The 17,914-nt window shown below is 36.4% G+C and overlaps 1 protein-coding gene across 1 annotated transcript in view; it reads left to right on the top strand.

Annotated features, from left to right (window-relative positions):
* Positions 1–1,589: 1,589 nt before the first annotated feature.
* Positions 1,590–17,914, top strand: part of LOC145764785 (segment polarity protein dishevelled homolog DVL-3-like) — a 33,045-nt gene continuing 16,720 nt past the window's right edge. The window contains exons 1-3 of the mRNA XM_082576459.1: positions 1,590–1,753; positions 8,264–8,333; positions 12,638–12,726. Of these exons, the coding sequence (XP_082432585.1) occupies positions 1,590–1,753; positions 8,264–8,333; positions 12,638–12,726 (323 nt within the window). The remainder of the gene's footprint in view (positions 1,754–8,263; positions 8,334–12,637; positions 12,727–17,914) is intronic.

The following is a 17,914-nucleotide window of genomic DNA, read 5'->3' as shown; positions in this document are numbered from 1 at the left end:
ATTGGGATTTTGCCAGGGGGGGGGGGCGAGGCCCCCCTGGCCCTCGGCTGGTTACGGGCCTGGCAGCATGTGTCAAATGCGCAACACTACAACAACGTAAAACTACGTATGTAAATCGAACCCTGATAAGTGGTGCAAATTCCGAGAAAACGCCCTAATTTTCAGCCAGCGTTTCAAATTCCTACCAAGCACACATTTCACAACGGCAATTAGACTAAAGCAAACACGAAAAAAGACCGCAGGCGCTACACCTCCTAAGAAAATTTTCCACCGGATTTTTCTTGTATTATTTTGGCATTAAGACCTTTTCACAGTCTGACAACCCTGATTACAATGCTTATTTTATCTTGTTTAAGTTTGGCTTATTTTTGGCCTTTTTTCTACCTATTTGGCCTCAATTTGGCCTTTTTTCTTGTTGAGTTTGGCCTTTTTTTCAAATTTCAGTCTGGCAACCCTGATCGAGTAGTTAAAAGTAAAAGTTAGCAATACCAACTATATACCTTTACCCAGGTTGCTTATAGTAATTATTTTTTGCAACATCATTGATCAAAATCTTCATTTTTTTTCAAGTACCTTACACAAAAAGTGATCTTGAAAGTGATCTTGATTTTCAAGATCACGATCTTGATCTTCAAGATCACATAGTTTGGTGATCTTGATCTTGATCTTCAAGATCACCTATTCTTGGTGATTTTGATCTTGATCTTTAAGATCACCAATACTGGTGATCTTGCCCATCTCTGGACACAATAGGTTTTAACATCCTCACTGTTGAAAAACAAAGAAAATTTGATTTTGAAGATTTTAGTCAGATTGTTAATTTTGCAATAACAGTCTGATTTTGCGCTTTTCAACTTTTTCTCGTTTGCTACTGCTTCCCCAAGGCAACAAATTTTTTCTTATCGGTGCCGGTATGCTTTTTATTCCTGTAATTTGCTTGATATTGTCAAAATATTTCATTTTTTGTCGTCCTTTTGTTCGTTTGCCTTGCACCATCCCAGTCAACATTGAATTTTCCAACGAGTTGCTTCTTGCTATGTGTCCAAAATATCTCAATTTTCTGAGGTTAATGTTATTAATCAGACTCCATTTATCGTTTATTTGTTGGGAAACAAATTCATTTGTTTCTCTTTCCATCCAGGTGATGCGTAATAGTCTTCTGTGACACCATTGTGTCATTGTGTCGTAATAGTCTTCTGTTTATGTCATTAGGATACAGCAAAAAGTAAAAACATCTCAAAAAATGTCAGTCAAGCACTAGCAGTAGCTGTGATCAAAATCTGCAAAATGTGACAAATCAGGCCGCATCTCTAGGTGGCCATGACAGAACATTACAAAAAGATCTCAAAAGTAGTTTGTTACCTACTTTGTACTTGAATAATCGTTTTCTTTAGCCTATGTAATCCGTACACATGTGTGCAGAACACCTGATTAGTACAATAAAGAAGGTTAATTTATAAATAATACTAATAGCATTAAAATAACGTAACTGCTACCACCTCATACGCAAGAAGATTTTTGGAGTTTGGGATCCAGGATATATGGTACCACACTTCGTCGTTTAGTGAGGTATCTTTCCACTCTGCATCATGCTAGAAGAAACAAAGATTGTTTATTATATTGGAGATGAGAAAACACCATATGTTAGAAAAATAAATATTTCTCCGGAAGCCATCACTTTGGGAGACTTTAAAGCTGCAATAGAAAAACCTAATTATAAGTTTTTCTTTCGTTCTAATGATCAAGATTTTGGGTAAGTGTCATTACCAATTGTATTTCAAGGATCATGATGTGTTTACAAATTTTATTTACAAGAAGTAGATCATAAAAAATATAATTGTATTTAGATATGTTAGTCTTTATGAATAGAACATTATGGGGGTCTGCTACTATTCGGTGAGTCCGATTCGGTGAGTCTGATTCGGTGAGTTCCTAACTTCTAACCCCTAATCCTAACCCCAAACCCCTTTAACCCTAAAACGGCAATGATAATTAGGCTATGGTACCCAATAATTTAAAAAAAAATTGAAAAAATCCCCCGTTAAGGGATCGGACTCACCGAATCGGACTCACCGAAACGGGCCATTCCGACATTATGGTAAATGATCTGAACATGTAGGTACCAATGTATTAGTATTACCAGTGTTGGGAGCGATAACTCATTTTTCAGTTAAGCGATAACGATAATCGATAAACGAAAAATGCCTAAAGCGATAACGATAAACGATAAATCAAAAAAAAGTTAAGCGATAACGATAAGCGATAAATTATCGCCGATAATTTCCGATAACGATAATTTTTTTCTTGATTAGCGCTGCCCCATCCCATGCAGCATGAACTGTTTTCATCAACATGACAAAAAATCGAACATAATATACTGTAAAGGGACAAAACTTTTTGTAAGTTATGCATGAATAGAATTGCAACAGCGGCAGTAGGTATCGAATCTTCAACCTCTTGATCCAGAATCAAACCACTGAGGTAACCGCCGTGCTTATAATTATACCTTCAGATACCAGTTGGATGCTTTTATCAATTGAGTTACACTGCCGCTTACGCGCAGTAGGAAAAATAATTAAATCAAATGAAAATACCATAAAAAATTCCAAACTTTGTATTTTGCTTTCTGCTTAAAGGGCTGTTTACAGCAAAGTCAGCAATAATTGAAAAAAATTCCAAAAAACGCAAAATGCTTGAAAATTTATCAGTAGGCTAATGTTAAACGTTATTGGTAGTAAAAATGTGCATAGGCCTACTGTGAAATCCATCAAGCTTGTCAAATTAGTCGTGTTTGTTTAAGAACAGTAACATAATTATTGAAATTTACTGATAATTTCAGATATTTTTTTTTGTTTTCTTTGTGAACACCTTCATTAAAGCAATGGCAGAACGCTGAGTTGTTGAGATAAGAATTACAATATAGGCACTGTATTAGTGGGAATAAAAATGTTTGATTGAGGTAGGCTAGGTCGCATAGGTAAATGAGAAAGGTTATACTGTATTTAGCATAATTTTACCACGCAACTCGATGCGCCTATTGTCCTGCAAAAACTACTACAAGATGCAAAAAATGTGATGTCGGTCTGCATGTCAAATGCTTCAAGCAATATCATATTCCGCAATGACTTGTTTCAGTGATATTGTGTTACTTTGCTAATTTTCATCTTCATATTTTTTGAACTTCTATTTTAATAAAATGCTCGATGACAATAATGACATGACAAGACATGAACAAGACATTTCCGATTTATCACTTTGAGCGATAAGTAAAATGTAATAACGCTTAAGCATTAGCCTACGCACAAGAAACTTGTGAAATTTGATAACGGATTTGCCTAGAGTCTTATATATAGGACGGTTTTTTCTCAAAAAGTACAAACACAATTAGGAAAAAAATAATTGTGATATGTTCTTTAGGTCATAATTATGCAATATTTAAATTTTCCGAAAATTTTTTTTAGTACTTTCACTTTCGGCACAAATGGGTTAACTTTATAAGTTAAATGGCACTTACGAATTTGGTTATTATTTTTGGATCAAAGTTATATCGCCAAGCTAGAAAAAAATCGATCTTATAGTCTATAACCGATCTTGTGTTGTTATTGTGTGTGAATTTTGTCTTTTAAACTGAGTTTGTGACGTAACCGCACGTCTCAAGGCAAGTTCTTGCAATTTTAGTTAATCTGCTCATCTAAAGATTTAATGCGCTTAAAACAGTAAGTTTCATGTTTTGACGAGAGGGATTTTATTTTCTTACCACAATTATTAAAAACTAACACTTCCACGAAAAAAGAAAACACAAGAATAAAATAGTTGATCGTGAGGTGGCGCAAAAGACCATGTTTTCGATGTAAAAGCGGCCTCGTATTGCAACACTTTCATAAACCACTTGCCAATTTCTTTCACTTCGCTTCAAAGGAATCTGTACTGTCTGTGCGCTTACATTTGTAAAATTCACTCGCAATTGCCGATTGCAGCAATACAACAAGAGACTTGTTGATGCATTTCATTGCATTGCAATTTGCAACTCTAAAAATTATTGTGTTGTCAGGGCCGTTGCTGCAGGGGGCGTTCCCCTCCCTTGACAACGACCTGTGCACATACGACTCCAGCCACCCGCACTTGCTGTTGTTTCTCTGGGCAAGAAACTTTACGATAATTGCCTCTACCCAGTGATCGATTTCGAGTAATGGGTAGTACCAAATTTAAGTAATAAATAGAGTAGACAACCAGAAACAGACATTGCAGTCGGCTGCAGCGTGGGTCAGGTGTACGTCGGAAGACGTACACCGATGCATAGCGCTCAAGTCCGCTTTCCCGCAATGCAGGATAAAGATAATAAAACAAACAAACAAAATTTTAGTTTCATTAACTAGGTGGCTAGTAAAAATATTACTTTTCATGGTCTTTCCACTTGTGCGTTGATCCGAAATAAAATTTATCGGCGATTAATTATCGGCGATAATCAAATATTGCCTTTGGCGATAAACGATAACTGAAAAAATAATTGAGCGATAACGATAAGCGATAAAAATTTATCGCCGATAATTATCGCCGATAAATTATCACCGATAATGCCCATCACTGAGTATTACTAATAATTTAGAGTAGTCTACCATATTGGTCAATGTTATGCTCAATACTAAGATATCAAACAGTATTGTACTAAGTATTTACAAGACTAAATAATAAAAAAACTGTAAATTGGCTTGATTGTATTTTAGATTGTATGTCTGATATTACATTGATATTTTTCAGCACATTGTTTGAGAATCAATGCATTAAAGTGATTTTCACTCTTCAGAACTGTTTAATTGTGTTATTTAAAATTGTTGTATTTGGGTAAATTAGCTTAGGCCTATACAGTTCAGTTCAGTTTATTGTTTTGCTGTGTTTACCCTGTGTTTCCCTCAGATGCTTTAATTTTTATTGTTATCAAATCAAGGGAGGTTAGGAAATTTTTAACAAAAATAACACCATGAAATTATACCTTCAGACAATATTTTGAAACTATTCACTAGTATTTAGAGGAAGACTATTTTATCTAATTTGTAACAATTCCCAACTCTTCTGACAAAGTTGAAAATTGTTTGCAAAAACTTCAATCAGAGACTTAGGCATTGTTCTATTTTCATCTTGATCTTTTCAGGGACAAAATTCCAGAGACAAAATGTTCAAGGGCCAAAATGGTTTATACCCGATACAAAGTCCTCTGTTAAATTTGAAGAACTTTTCATTTTGGTATCCATTACAGTCTTCGAAATCACCTCGGCAATTGCTGAGATGATTGTCGATGCAGATGCAATGATGCATGAATGGCGCATTAGCGTCGACAATAAAAATGCTGAGGCCACACGAGCGCTTGTAAAGTTAGGGTTAGACATTCCTACCAGTCGTTATGACAAAGCCATAGATTTGTTCCTTAGTGAACACCCTGATGGAGCTCTTAGAGGCGTGTAGTGGGTATCAAAGCATGAAAGCTGCAAAACGTGGACGCTTCATTGCGAACAGCGAAGACGGTTTAGATTTACAGCCAAGCGATGAGCCTCTTGATGTGTCTGATTCCAGTAATGACACGACAACCTCATCCTCCGATACAGCATCTGATGATTTTGACAACTAGTTCTTTATCAAACAGACTTTGTGTTGCTCGCAGTATCCCAACTGTGCCGAAATTATGTTAGTGTATACGTAAATCGAGGCAATTTTCTTGCAGGGAGCTATTTGTTACTGGTACCTGGTTGAGCAATTAACGCTATTTCATGATAATTCAACGCCGCTAGATGTCGAATTATTGTAAAACAAAAGTAAATTTCTTATTGGGCATTGTTGTTACGCAATATAACCCGCCGGCAAAATTAAATCCATCGTTGAATCAACCTAAAATTAACTTTACCCCCCGTGAGTTATTTAATTTGAATTACCGTATCAGCGTGCGTATCCAGGGGTCGATCTTAACTTTTTTTCACTAGCCCACCGGACTAGTTGCTCCCCGTTTTCACTAGCCCGCACGATTTTTCACTAGTCCGACCAGTTTACTGACTTTTCACTTGTCTGATGACGTATTAACAATAGCGATAACTACCCAGCTAACACTCAACGTTAGACACTTTGTAGTAACGTTGAATCAGCATTCAGCATTTGATTACGATATATCAACAACAAAAACGTTAATTTCGCTAACTGCTGCTTGCTGGCTTCGTGCTGGCAACTACAACGTGTCGTGCCTACCAAAAATGCGAGAAAAAGTAGTCACGTGCTCAGTTGACCTACTTTGCAGCCTTCTTCGTGCAATTTCGCCTCTGGCAAGCAAATTTCTGCAGTATTTCAGAGTGAGAGTGACGTCGCCAATCGCCATTTTGTAAACCAAAACTTTTCACCAGCGAATATTTTTACTAGCCAATCGGACTAGTACTGCAACATTTCTACTAGTCCGTGCAAATTTTCACTAGCCATTGGCTAGCGGACTACCGCTAAGATTGAACCCTGGTATTGCGTTGCTCGCGTTATCACTACTTTTGATATTATTACATCACAACAAATCAAACAATGCGGTTGTGATAGACTAGGCTACGGTGCTCTAGTATATTTTTCGCTTCTTGTTTTACATGCTTTGGTACAATTTTTTCATATTAAACGTTTACAGCAATTGCCGAGGCAATTTTACCTTTTACCGTTTGGCCTCGGCAACGTTTTTGCCGAAGTAAAAATATGCTAATTTTGAAGACTGCATTATATTGATTGAATCTTCCTCTTTGGACTGTAAAAGCTCCTTTGAAAGCTTAATCCTGACAGTTTCGCATACTGGTAGAGGCTTTGAACCACTGACACAGGCCTACTGGCTTAGTCACCGAGTTTGACAGTGTGAAGTTTCCAAGTGTTGTTGTCTGTAAAGTATTCTATCCAATAATAAATGACTGCTAAATGGAGTTACTGTTTAAATGCATTGCTCAAGTCAAGTGCACACTCTCGAAGTTAAACCAGTGCTGCTTGATCTTGAAGTTCTACAATGGTTTTTCAGGATCAGGAGAATGAACCGCCATAGCGTGAAGCTTTTTTAAATAGTTATATGTGATCAAACTTATCTAATTACTACATGACCATCGTTCTAAAATATTTATAAATATTATTACTATTTACAAAAAACCTTAACCGGCTGTTTCATCCTTATTGAGATTATGAGAAGGTTCTATTTGAATAAGTACCTTCTAGTGACCCCAATTAGGGAAAAACAGCCTTGGTAGGCCTTTTGTGAATAGCTACGGTATATACAGTATACTGTATTTGATTGATTTATTGCTCTGCTTGGCTTTTTCACTTTGCATTGAGCACTTTTTTGTAGTATTAATAGTATTTCTTGCTTGGTTTGTAAACATATTGTCGGTTTTGATCAATGTACAACTTTTTGTGCACTTTTGCAATGAACATATTTATGCATAGCATGTGTGTTTATTTGAAGCCTGAATATACAACTACCCTAATATATAATAATAATGCTTGTTTTTATATAGCGCTGTATCCATCGCAGAAGGCGTTGCTCCTTAGTGCTTTTTTGAAGCAGACATTGTCCATGCAGCCGTAGAGAGGCAACTGAGTACATTGTTTCTCGAATCCATTCCATTGCTCAGTTCTAAGCAAGAATTATATTCAGTATCATATAATACCATTTCAAAAAAGTCTTTGCTATGACCCGACACCGACAGAGTATCGAACCTATGCCTATTGCCTACCGATTCAGAGGCGGACACACTAAGCCACCGAGCCGGTGTACCTTACAACTAAAACAAAAATATTCAAAATACCTTGTCTTTTCAATTTTCATTTCAAGTTAAACTTTTTGGCTACAAATTTAGTTTTGTTTTTAGACAAGTGATTTCTTAACTCAAAACAAACATAAAAAACACAAGATTCCTAGACTACTGAAATACACTGAAATTCATGATGATTGACTTAGCAGTATATATATTTTTTTTTGAAGTACTGCAACTTCATGAAGTTTAGATCTTGTTTCAAGTTAGTTTCTTTTTAATGTTTTTTTTTCGCTTTTGATGAAGAAGTTTTAAAAAGAACTTTGTTTTATTTTAAACTTTTTTGTAGAGAAAAAATTCTTGTCGAACAGCCATCCATACTATGCATATATATATGGTTTAATCTATTCAAATGTGAAAGTTAAAAAAGTGAGAAGTATTAAGTATGGTAGGATACTGTATAATAATACTTTTATATTTACTTTTTTTCATTGTAAAACTTATTACGTTGCCAGAGTGGTCAAAGAAGAAATCAATAATGACGATAGTCACTTGCCTGTTAGTGAAAATCGCATTGTTGCCTGGGTAAGTAGTAGCTTTATTATGGCAAATCATTAAAATACATTTTTGTTTCAAGTTTCTTTATCATACAGTGCAATGAGTACAATGTACATGCATTCAGTTTATTTCTTTTAGCACATTGTGTCTCAAGCTGGCCTTGCTTGTTTCAGTTAACTTAAATGAGTGTCTTTGAATGAATATTATTTCATTTTTGTAAATTAAAATTAGAAGGTAAATTTACACCACATACTTTTACGTGCAATTTTAATTTTCAATATGTGCAGTTGTGCACTGCACATCGAACACATAATTCTCACCTTTAGGTTTTTATACTGTATAACCCAATATTTGCTCATTTTATTCTGAAGATTGTTTTTTTAGGTCAATTCATAAGTCAATATCCTAAGTCTATGCCTCTTTGAGACTGTGTGTGTGATACGTTATGTTTTTGATTAGACATTACAATAACCTACAACATTATACAATGTATAATGTTCTATACATATATATCATATGTTTACTATTTCAAGATTTTCAATTTTTTGCTGTTTTTTCAGTGACATGCAAAATTTAGTCGAGAAAATTTTTTATTTTTGTTAAAGTGCCCCTGACAGGTTGGATCCAAGTATAGTAACTTTTTAAAGCATTTCCTTGCGCAGAATCATACTTAGCAAACTTTTTAACCTTAACCTCGTAGCTCGACTGGTTAGGGCGTAATTTACATCAAACGACGGCTCCGCAGCGCCACCACAGGCGAAACTCCATATTTCACTGCTCTGGGACGACTTTGGTGGTATTACGTCATTGTAAGTCGGCGTTCTTAGCGACGGATGAAACATACGTTTCCTAGATGTGATTGCTGGATCACAGTTTAGTCGGAGTTGGTACAAGCGGTTGCTTTTTTCAAAGATCTGTTGTTTTTTACAGTTTAATAAAACTGTACTGGATACGTTCCTACAAAACCTAAAATATATTTGAAGTGAAAAATGAAGAAATTGTACGAATCATCATTCATATTTAATTCATCATCACTATTTATAATAAATAAAAGTTCTCTCTCTCTCTCTCATAATGTGCCCTCAGTACGTACATAGCAGAGTCTATACATGTAAAAGCCTAGTTTACCTGTACAAGGGTACGTTTTTGTAAACGTTGTTGTTTAGAAGTGCTGAAATCATCATCAGCAACTGGTTGCATCTTTGCTGTTATAGATGGTAGCCTATGGCAAATTCCTTCAAAATGTAAAGTTTGCTCAAGCCCATTTTTACTTGAGTGGTATTAACAAAATCATCTTCAGTGAAGTGAAGAGAACATATATGACTAGTTTTGTATGGCCCATCCTACTTTCGAACACTTGAAGAAAACTTCTACCATTTTCTTCTCAGCACCTTGTTTTGTGGGAAAGCGTAAAAAGAAACCACACGGTCTTTGTCGCTGACACTGTCACATATTTATTTATTATTTATTTGCGTCAGACAAAGCTGTCCACATCGAAAACAAAACAACGAAATACTGTAATACACAAACTGAAAATGCACAAAGATCACAAAGAGCCACCTTGGATGCCGTCGGTTTAAAAGCTCACTAAATAGGCTATCTACTGTCACAAATTTACATATAGCCTAATGAGCGTTGGAAGAATTGAAAGCATTCAGAACGATAAAAATAATCAGATGACATCATGTCTGATATAAAGCGATTTGAGGAGTGTATGCAATCGGTTAATAAACGAAAACATGTTTTTTCCTCAATAAAGCATCAAACGCAGTTACATTATTCATTACTTGATATTCACTGGCACTGACCTAACGAGGCAAATTGTGCAATATTCTGAAAGAGTCATTGTAAGCAACACGTAATCGTTTTATACTAGAAGATCTAAACTTGTTCCACAACTGGGATAAGTAAAACGACATACAATAAGAACGAAATAAACTGTTTTTTACAGCGGGTGAGCATTTAGAAAAATTGAGATTTTGCATTATTTGCAGCACAGTACTGAGAGCGTACTTGCCTTGAAATATAACTTTCATCTGAGAACTATCAATAAATACACCCAGATATTTTACAGAGTCTGTGAACACAATTTCAGATTTACCTACATGTAGCAGAGGAGCACGTAAAAGATAAAAGTTTTTTGGGGAGAATAACATACCAAATGACTTTTTAGAATTGAAAGTAATTTCATGTTCAACAGCATACTTGTGGCAAACATCTAACAAATTTTGTAAGCCACACAAACTAGGCGAGATGCAGCAAATGTCATCAGGAAACATAATATGATTTAGACAAGAGTTGCCAACATAGCAACCAACTTTTGTTTTATTGAGATAAAAAAGCTGATCAATATATATATACGGCAAAAAGATAGGGGCTTAACACCCCACCTTGTCAGACTCCGCTGGACACAGTAAATGATTGGCACAGGTGACCTTCCCACCTCACTTGCATGGTTTTTTTACTATAAAGGCACAAAGGTCACCAGTATTCCAATAAGCGAACAAAATAGATAGGCAGTAGGCACGTTACGTGTGATAAGTGTTTTAAACAATAAATGATGATTGACTTTGTCGAAGGCTTTTGAAGCATCCAAAAAGACAGAATATACAGGAGTGTCATGACTGATATAAGAGGACACTGGTTGTTTTATTAAAAAACACTCATTTCAGTACTATGACCAGACTTAAACCCAAATTGATTGTCACTGGTATTCCAGAAAGGCAATAAATGATTCACATAAAACGTTCAAACAGTTTTGAGATTACTGTGGCTAGAGCAAGAAGTCTATAGTTACCTGAATCTTGAATGTCGCCATTCAAATTCTTTACAATCGGGACTAAGACAGTGTTCAAGCAAGAATTTGGTACAGTGCCATGACTAAGACACATATATATTAAAAAGTACACTAATATAAAAACAAATAATCAGCATAAACAATATGTTCAGCTGAAATTTTGTCAGCACCAGCAGCGCGGTTTATGGCAGTTTGACAAGCAAGGAACCAATTGTGTCCATGTTGCAACAAAAGTTGTAATATTTATCCCTAGAAGAAATACATGAGTTAACAAATTCTTTTTCAGTGTTGGTTTTGCTAGAATTTAGCAAGGAGCTGTAATGATGTTTTCACATCTCAGCAATTGCTTCAGGACCTTGTGCTCCACCAACATTTACAGGAAGAGAACTCTTTTTGCAAGTAGACTTTTTTACTTTCTGCCAAAATGACTTATGTGAGCTGTCCAAGTTGAGTGCTGAGGCAAGCACATTTGCTCTATGTTGTTCAGAGGCATGATTACAATGGCGAAAGGCTTTTTTAAACTCCTTTCGTTTGCTCTGCATCAACTCATATAGTTAACCATTTCACTGTTTCCCATTTTTCACCTACATGATGTAACTTTCTCTGGCAGTAGCATGAGCTTGCTTAACATGATTATTCCAACCAGGAACAGAAAATATGTTACATTTCTTCTTTACACCAACAAAGATTTTATCAGAAGCTGCTTTGAGAGCATCAGTTATAATATTATAGAAAGAGTCTATTGAGGCAACATGAGAAGCATCTGAACAATGAGAATTATTGCATTTAATACTTTCAGTTGGCAAGGAAATTTGGGATAGATATTTTTAAATACAACAATACACATGAACAGCAATTTTTAAGCATTGCCTCAACCATAAATTAAAGGTAGCCTACTGTTTGTGAGATACTGTTGTTACACTGCAAATGGCTATAGCCACATTAGGACAAATAAAAAAGTATCAAAATTGTAGCCCTATGAAACTGCAATTTCAATTGAATTGAGATGCTGTTTGATAAAAATAAACTCAACCTATTTGATCAAAACCTGGTAGTAATAATAAGTTCACTTTTCTATTTCGGTAATTCTTAATTTGCACATGCTTTAGACCAACAGAGCCCCACACATTCACGTTTTGCAGTAGCCGTACTATACCTAACCAAGTCACCAGTCACCACAGATTGCATCCTTCCAGCTTACGGTGACGTCACAGCGATGTTGCCGTTTTTATTTTCGCAATAGAATGAGTGTCAGATTCGCCGATGTCAACGAAAGTTTGCAAGCGTGTAACTTAGTAGCCTGTTGATATTTTTTACAATTTTCTGGTCAGGGAAGTTTGTTAGTGTCACCTTTTTGATATCTTAGGTAAATTTCGCAAATTTATTTTTCTGTCAGAGGCACTTTAATGACAAAGCACAGATTAACACAAAATTACAAACTTCATAAGATTTAAAAAAAAAAGGTAAGCACCATGAATATTAAAGTAGACATGGATTAACCATCACAAAACCTGTAAATAAAGTATTTTTATAGCTTGTTCCTCCTGATGTGGATGTTGGATCCCAAAATTCTACTCTTGCTTCTCAAATCAGCCCAATGCATTCACATCATCCAACACCTATGTAAGTATATCAATATTTTTTTCTTAAACGTTCTTGTTCAACTCGCCACACAAGAGAATTGAGAGTTATCCGGTTGGATAAGTTTCAAGTTATCTATATTCTGGGAGTGATACTGATTACTGAGCACAACTGTTTGGAACTTAGCTCAGCTTACAATGCACTAATACAAAGATTATATACTGTGTTTAACTATTCCGCAGCTACATTAACAGCAGCTACTATGTGTTAATCTTTTTTGTGTGGGCTGAGTAAGCACGATTTTGATCCTACATCACAGGTATGGAGCAGTTTGTGGATAAGTTATTTTTCAGTGTTTTGTGTAACCCTAATGAGTAAATAAAGTCCCCTTAGCGTAAGTAGCTTCCATCACTTTCCCAAGAAAGGTTTGGGAGAATTCTTTGAGCGCTGCAGTGAAGAAGACCTGATGAGTTTACATGCTAATTGCTATCCATAAAACATGTCTTTGCTTTATGTCATTTCGTATAGTGAGATGTGTAAAGACTAAAGAGTTTATTTCCATGCCATTAATTGGCCATGCTTATTGCTTATCCGTGTGCATTGTGCAGCTGTGTGATTGTATTAAAAATGTTTAGAAATCCTAAACATTCTTAGATCTTCCAGCCAGTCACTGCTTCCGCTTACTGTGTCTGTGACTGTGGGGGAGATTGACAAAAGCAATGAAGAAGTTCTTGCTTATTCTATTCTTGACGCTTTTCATGAATATATCAGATGTAAAACTAATGCTTTGCGCTTATTTTGGTTTCAAACCTGCAATGTGTCCTTAAGAGGTAGACTTGGATCCTAGCATGGATTTTTTCCACAATAAATGGGGGTTCCCGCAATTGTTTTAGTATTCAGATTTTTCTAGTTTGTTGTCCCAAAAGATATGGAAGTTGGTTCACATAGGTCCAGAGATATCGTTCAAAATGCTCATGAAGTTTTATCTATGGGAGTGACCAACCATATTTTCAGACTTTATGCCCTTGATTATTAGTTTTTCAAATGTCAACCGGTTAAATATTGAAAATTTTGGGTTACGGTATCTTTTCTAGCAACAGTTGCAACGTTCGTTTGATTTACACAACTCGTACCTACGGTATGTTTCTGCCTTTCACACTTACAGCGAAAAGATTGTGTAATCTTTCAAGTGAAGTATTCCTTTTCTTCCTGTTTTACGTCCACCAGTTGGTGGGATCGCACAGCGGATAAGGCGTTGACTTTTCACTAATGCAAACCTGATTTGACTTCCGGCTAAGCTGGTTGTTGAAAACACCGCTTACTTCTACCTAGGTTGTAATAAATTGGGTGGGCATAACTGCTGAAGTCGGACGAGAGAAAGGAACTGGCCACCCTATTCTTCTTAGTGCTAATGGCTTAGTACAATGAGAGCCTTATCTTCTTATACCCTACACTTGAATCAAGTATGGGACTATCTTTACCTTTTTATGTCTGCCGTATTGATTCCAGTATAAGTCGCTCTTCCAACTCAAGCCTTTTGAAATGATACTATTTTTTTTACCTACAAATGACATGTTGTGCATGTTGCAGTTGCCTTTTTCCTGACTACAGAACACCGCAGCATGCTCAGTGCGCACGGGTCATTCCATGTCAACTGTCCCAAAAAAAATGGAAATTTTAACCGAACATCTCAGATTTTGCACAAACTAAATATGCAGGAAGAACTTTTCGTGCTGATTCCAGAGAACTAATTTTTTTGGAAAATGGTTGAAGTTTGATGAAGTTAAAGCCAATATAAAATGGCTACTTTTGTGGTCAATGAAGCGGAACAATTAATATGAAAGTCATTAACTAACTTCAAAACCAAATTACTTTCTTAGTAATTATTTTATTGTAATGAAATCTTGAAAAAAGGTTACCTCTTTTATTGTTTCTTTACTTATGAAGAAAAATTGCAAAAAATTCATGTGCTTACCCCAATTTGGGTGTAAAGAAAGAAAGTGGTCCTCAAAACCACTCATGCGTGACCCAATTTTTGAACGCTATTTACTCGAAGAGCACAGGTGGTATTGGCATGTGTAATACATCATTTGGAAAGCAATGGCTGAGAAGATCTCAGTCGCAAAATATCCTCAATGCTTATTTGGTGTCTTCTGAATGTGGGATGCATGAAATTTGAATGTCGTTTTCCATAATTTAGTACAGTCTCTATATATAGAGCCAAGGCTGTGCTTTTCGAATTCTAACACTTAAGCAATGCAACATCTTATCCTTGTAATGAGGTAAAATGAGTTGCTGTAGATGCTCCTTGGAACTGTTTGACTATGTACAAGGACTTTCTCAGATATGGAACAGTGCATAAGTTAATATCAGATGCTGCTGAATGTAGCTTCAAACATCACTTTTGGTATTTCTCTGCTGAGATGGTACCACTCGCACTGTTCAGTTCTGAAGTTCAGGAAGAGGAAAAACGTCAGATGGCTGATGAACTTATCCGCATAAAACCTACAGATTCTATTTTTACACCAGCAGATCGGTTTGGCACTGGCTACGGAAAACCACGTTTTCCATCAGAAATCAATCTGGAATCAAAACTGACAGATTTTATCACAAAGGACTCTTGGTTCTTTTTCTCTGTTTTAGAGATAAATGATGATTTTCTTCTTTTACCAGTAGAGAAATGGTCTGAATCAGAGTCTTACCAGAAAGCTGTTGGTTCCATCAATGTTACAAAAGATGTGGCTGAACATGGAGTTAAGCTGAGCACCGATTACCTTTACAAATAGTGGAAGCCAACAGAAAAGACGCACCTAATTTGAGAATAAGAAAAAACTAATATCCTCTTGCACAGATTAGGCTAGTCGATCACATTGCTTTCTGTGACAAAAGTTTGCAGTTACTGTTATAGGTTACAGATTCAATACCAGGCTTTCTTGTAGCAAACTCACTATTGTTAGCTTTCTATATGTATTTGATCTATTTCCAGTGCGAAATTAGTATTTTAGACCATTTCTGCTCACTGGAGTTGTATTTTAGCTATTGCTATGTGTAAAAAACGTGAATTCACAGAGATCTCCTATGGGCAAGCATATAATATTCTTTTAATTCTCTGTAGAATAAATAGTTGCACAGGCATAATTTTAATGAAGTTTATGCATATTATGTTGTTGAAACATACAAATTCTGCTAAGAAATGGAAAAATAATTCAATATTAACTAAATGGCAACCCTGAAAATTTAAATGGGATGGTGGCTAGGGGTGTTCAATTTCGATTATTTGAATATTCGAAATTCGAAATTCAATTTATTTTCGATTTTCGAATTTCGATTTCGAATATCACAACTATTCACCAAACTGCAAAATGTGATTTTATTGAAAGAAACGACATGAAAATTCGCTAGAAAACGCGAAAAAAGCCATGAAAATTTGCGAAAAAAGAACACAAAATAACGTCTACAGCTCCAGGCCCTTGTTGGTGTTTATGAACACAAGCTGATCGACATGATCACCCGTCAGTCGGGATCTCAGCTTCGTGACGGTCAGGCCAGCTTTTGAAAACGATTGCTCCGCTGGAGCCGAGGTCGCTGGGATCCCAAACACTTCAAGTTCATTTTCACAGCGAGCGATTCACTGCCGCGACATTTCACAGCAGAGTGCAGAGGTTTCGACCGGAAAGCGACATCGAGTATGTTTGCAAGCGCATAAAGCTAAACGCACGCTCCGTCTACGTAGCAAATTATGTTGTTTTTGGGTGCATTCAACATCTGATGACATTGAATCGACACAAAATGGTAGATTTTTGCTATGTCCCAGGCAGCAAATCAGTCATTTTTAGATTGATTCAAAGTCTCCAGACATTAAATCAATTGTAAAAATGACAGATTTTGTTGTCTGGTGTTGGATTGTAGCATCGCAACTCATTCTAGTGATTATTTATCGCGAAGCTGTTGCGGTTTGCATTCAAAAAGTGTTTTCCTGCTGCCGATCGCTAGTTCATCTATTGTTTTATGTATCAATACAGCATAAAAAGTTGCCCCCACACAGAAATATGCGTGGGGGCCTGGCCCCCACGCAGGCCCGCAGCCAGCCGGGGGCCCTCGCCCCCTCTGGAAAAAATTTTGCCCCCCCTTGGCAAAATCTCAACATTCTCGAGCAACAGCTACAATTATAATGATTTTGCCCATTTAAATTTTTTCGGGCCCCCCTAAAAAAAGTTGCACCCCCTTGCTCTGCGGTTTGGCTACGGCCCTGCCCCCACGGCTTAGGCGCCTATGGATTCGGTAAAAAATGGATAAAACTGCGACAAAGCTCACCCTACACTGTCTATTGCACAACCTAGCCATCTTCATTCTTGTGAAATTTGGCATTAAAAATGCCAACCTGGCATCCCTGGCCGTTGGACCCGCGAGAGCGTGTGATAGTCACGTGATCGACGATGCGCATGCGTCGAAGTCTTTTTTCGCTTGCAAAATGCGACAAGACAGATTTCGCGCCACTCGCGTTACTTTCAACCGCATTCAGCCGAAAGGGCGGCTATAATTTCGAATATGTCCGATACGAAAAACGAATTTCGAATATCACCTTAATCGAAATCGAATCGAAAATCGAAATTGAACATCCCTAATGGTGGCCCACTTAAAAATGCCCCAATTTTACTGATTTTTGGGCCAGCAAAGTTTCTTGGCTAGTGGAACATTCTCACAAATTTACAAGTCAATAGTACAAAAAGTAAACAGGGGGTTGTGTGCACCCTATTGTTGGTGCAAGTTATCTGAAAATATAATTTCATTATTATTTTGTCTCCAAAACGAATAAGGCACAATAAGCGATCAAGATTTTTGGAAGCAATAAACTGCTATTTAAAAGTTTTCATTTGAGTCCACTCTTGCAGTTCTAGCTGGTGTGCTCATCTATATATAGCAGTTTAAAATTGTTGTTGCGCATGAGCGCACATTATGCCTACACCTCCATCTTTACCCCCTAACTATGCAGGCCACATGCAAAAAGAGCTAAAACGTTTATAAGCTTATCAAGTAGGACCTAGACACAGCCCTTGCTGAATTTAAAGATAATAACTTAATCAGATTATAAGAAATTGAATTTTTAGTGTTCGTACTAATAAATGAAGGCAAGCGTTCTGGTTGAGTGATCACAATAAATGCAAAATTTCAAACTCACATAACTTCACCAAACAATAATGGATTTCAAATTTTTTTTTTGTTGAGTTCA

The sequence above is a fragment of the Aplidium turbinatum genome, chromosome 2 (genome assembly GCF_918807975.1).
Source record: "Aplidium turbinatum chromosome 2, kaAplTurb1.1, whole genome shotgun sequence".
In the NCBI taxonomy this organism is placed as follows: domain Eukaryota; kingdom Metazoa; phylum Chordata; class Ascidiacea; order Aplousobranchia; family Polyclinidae; genus Aplidium; species Aplidium turbinatum.
This window is presented reverse-complemented; position numbering and strand designations above follow the sequence as displayed.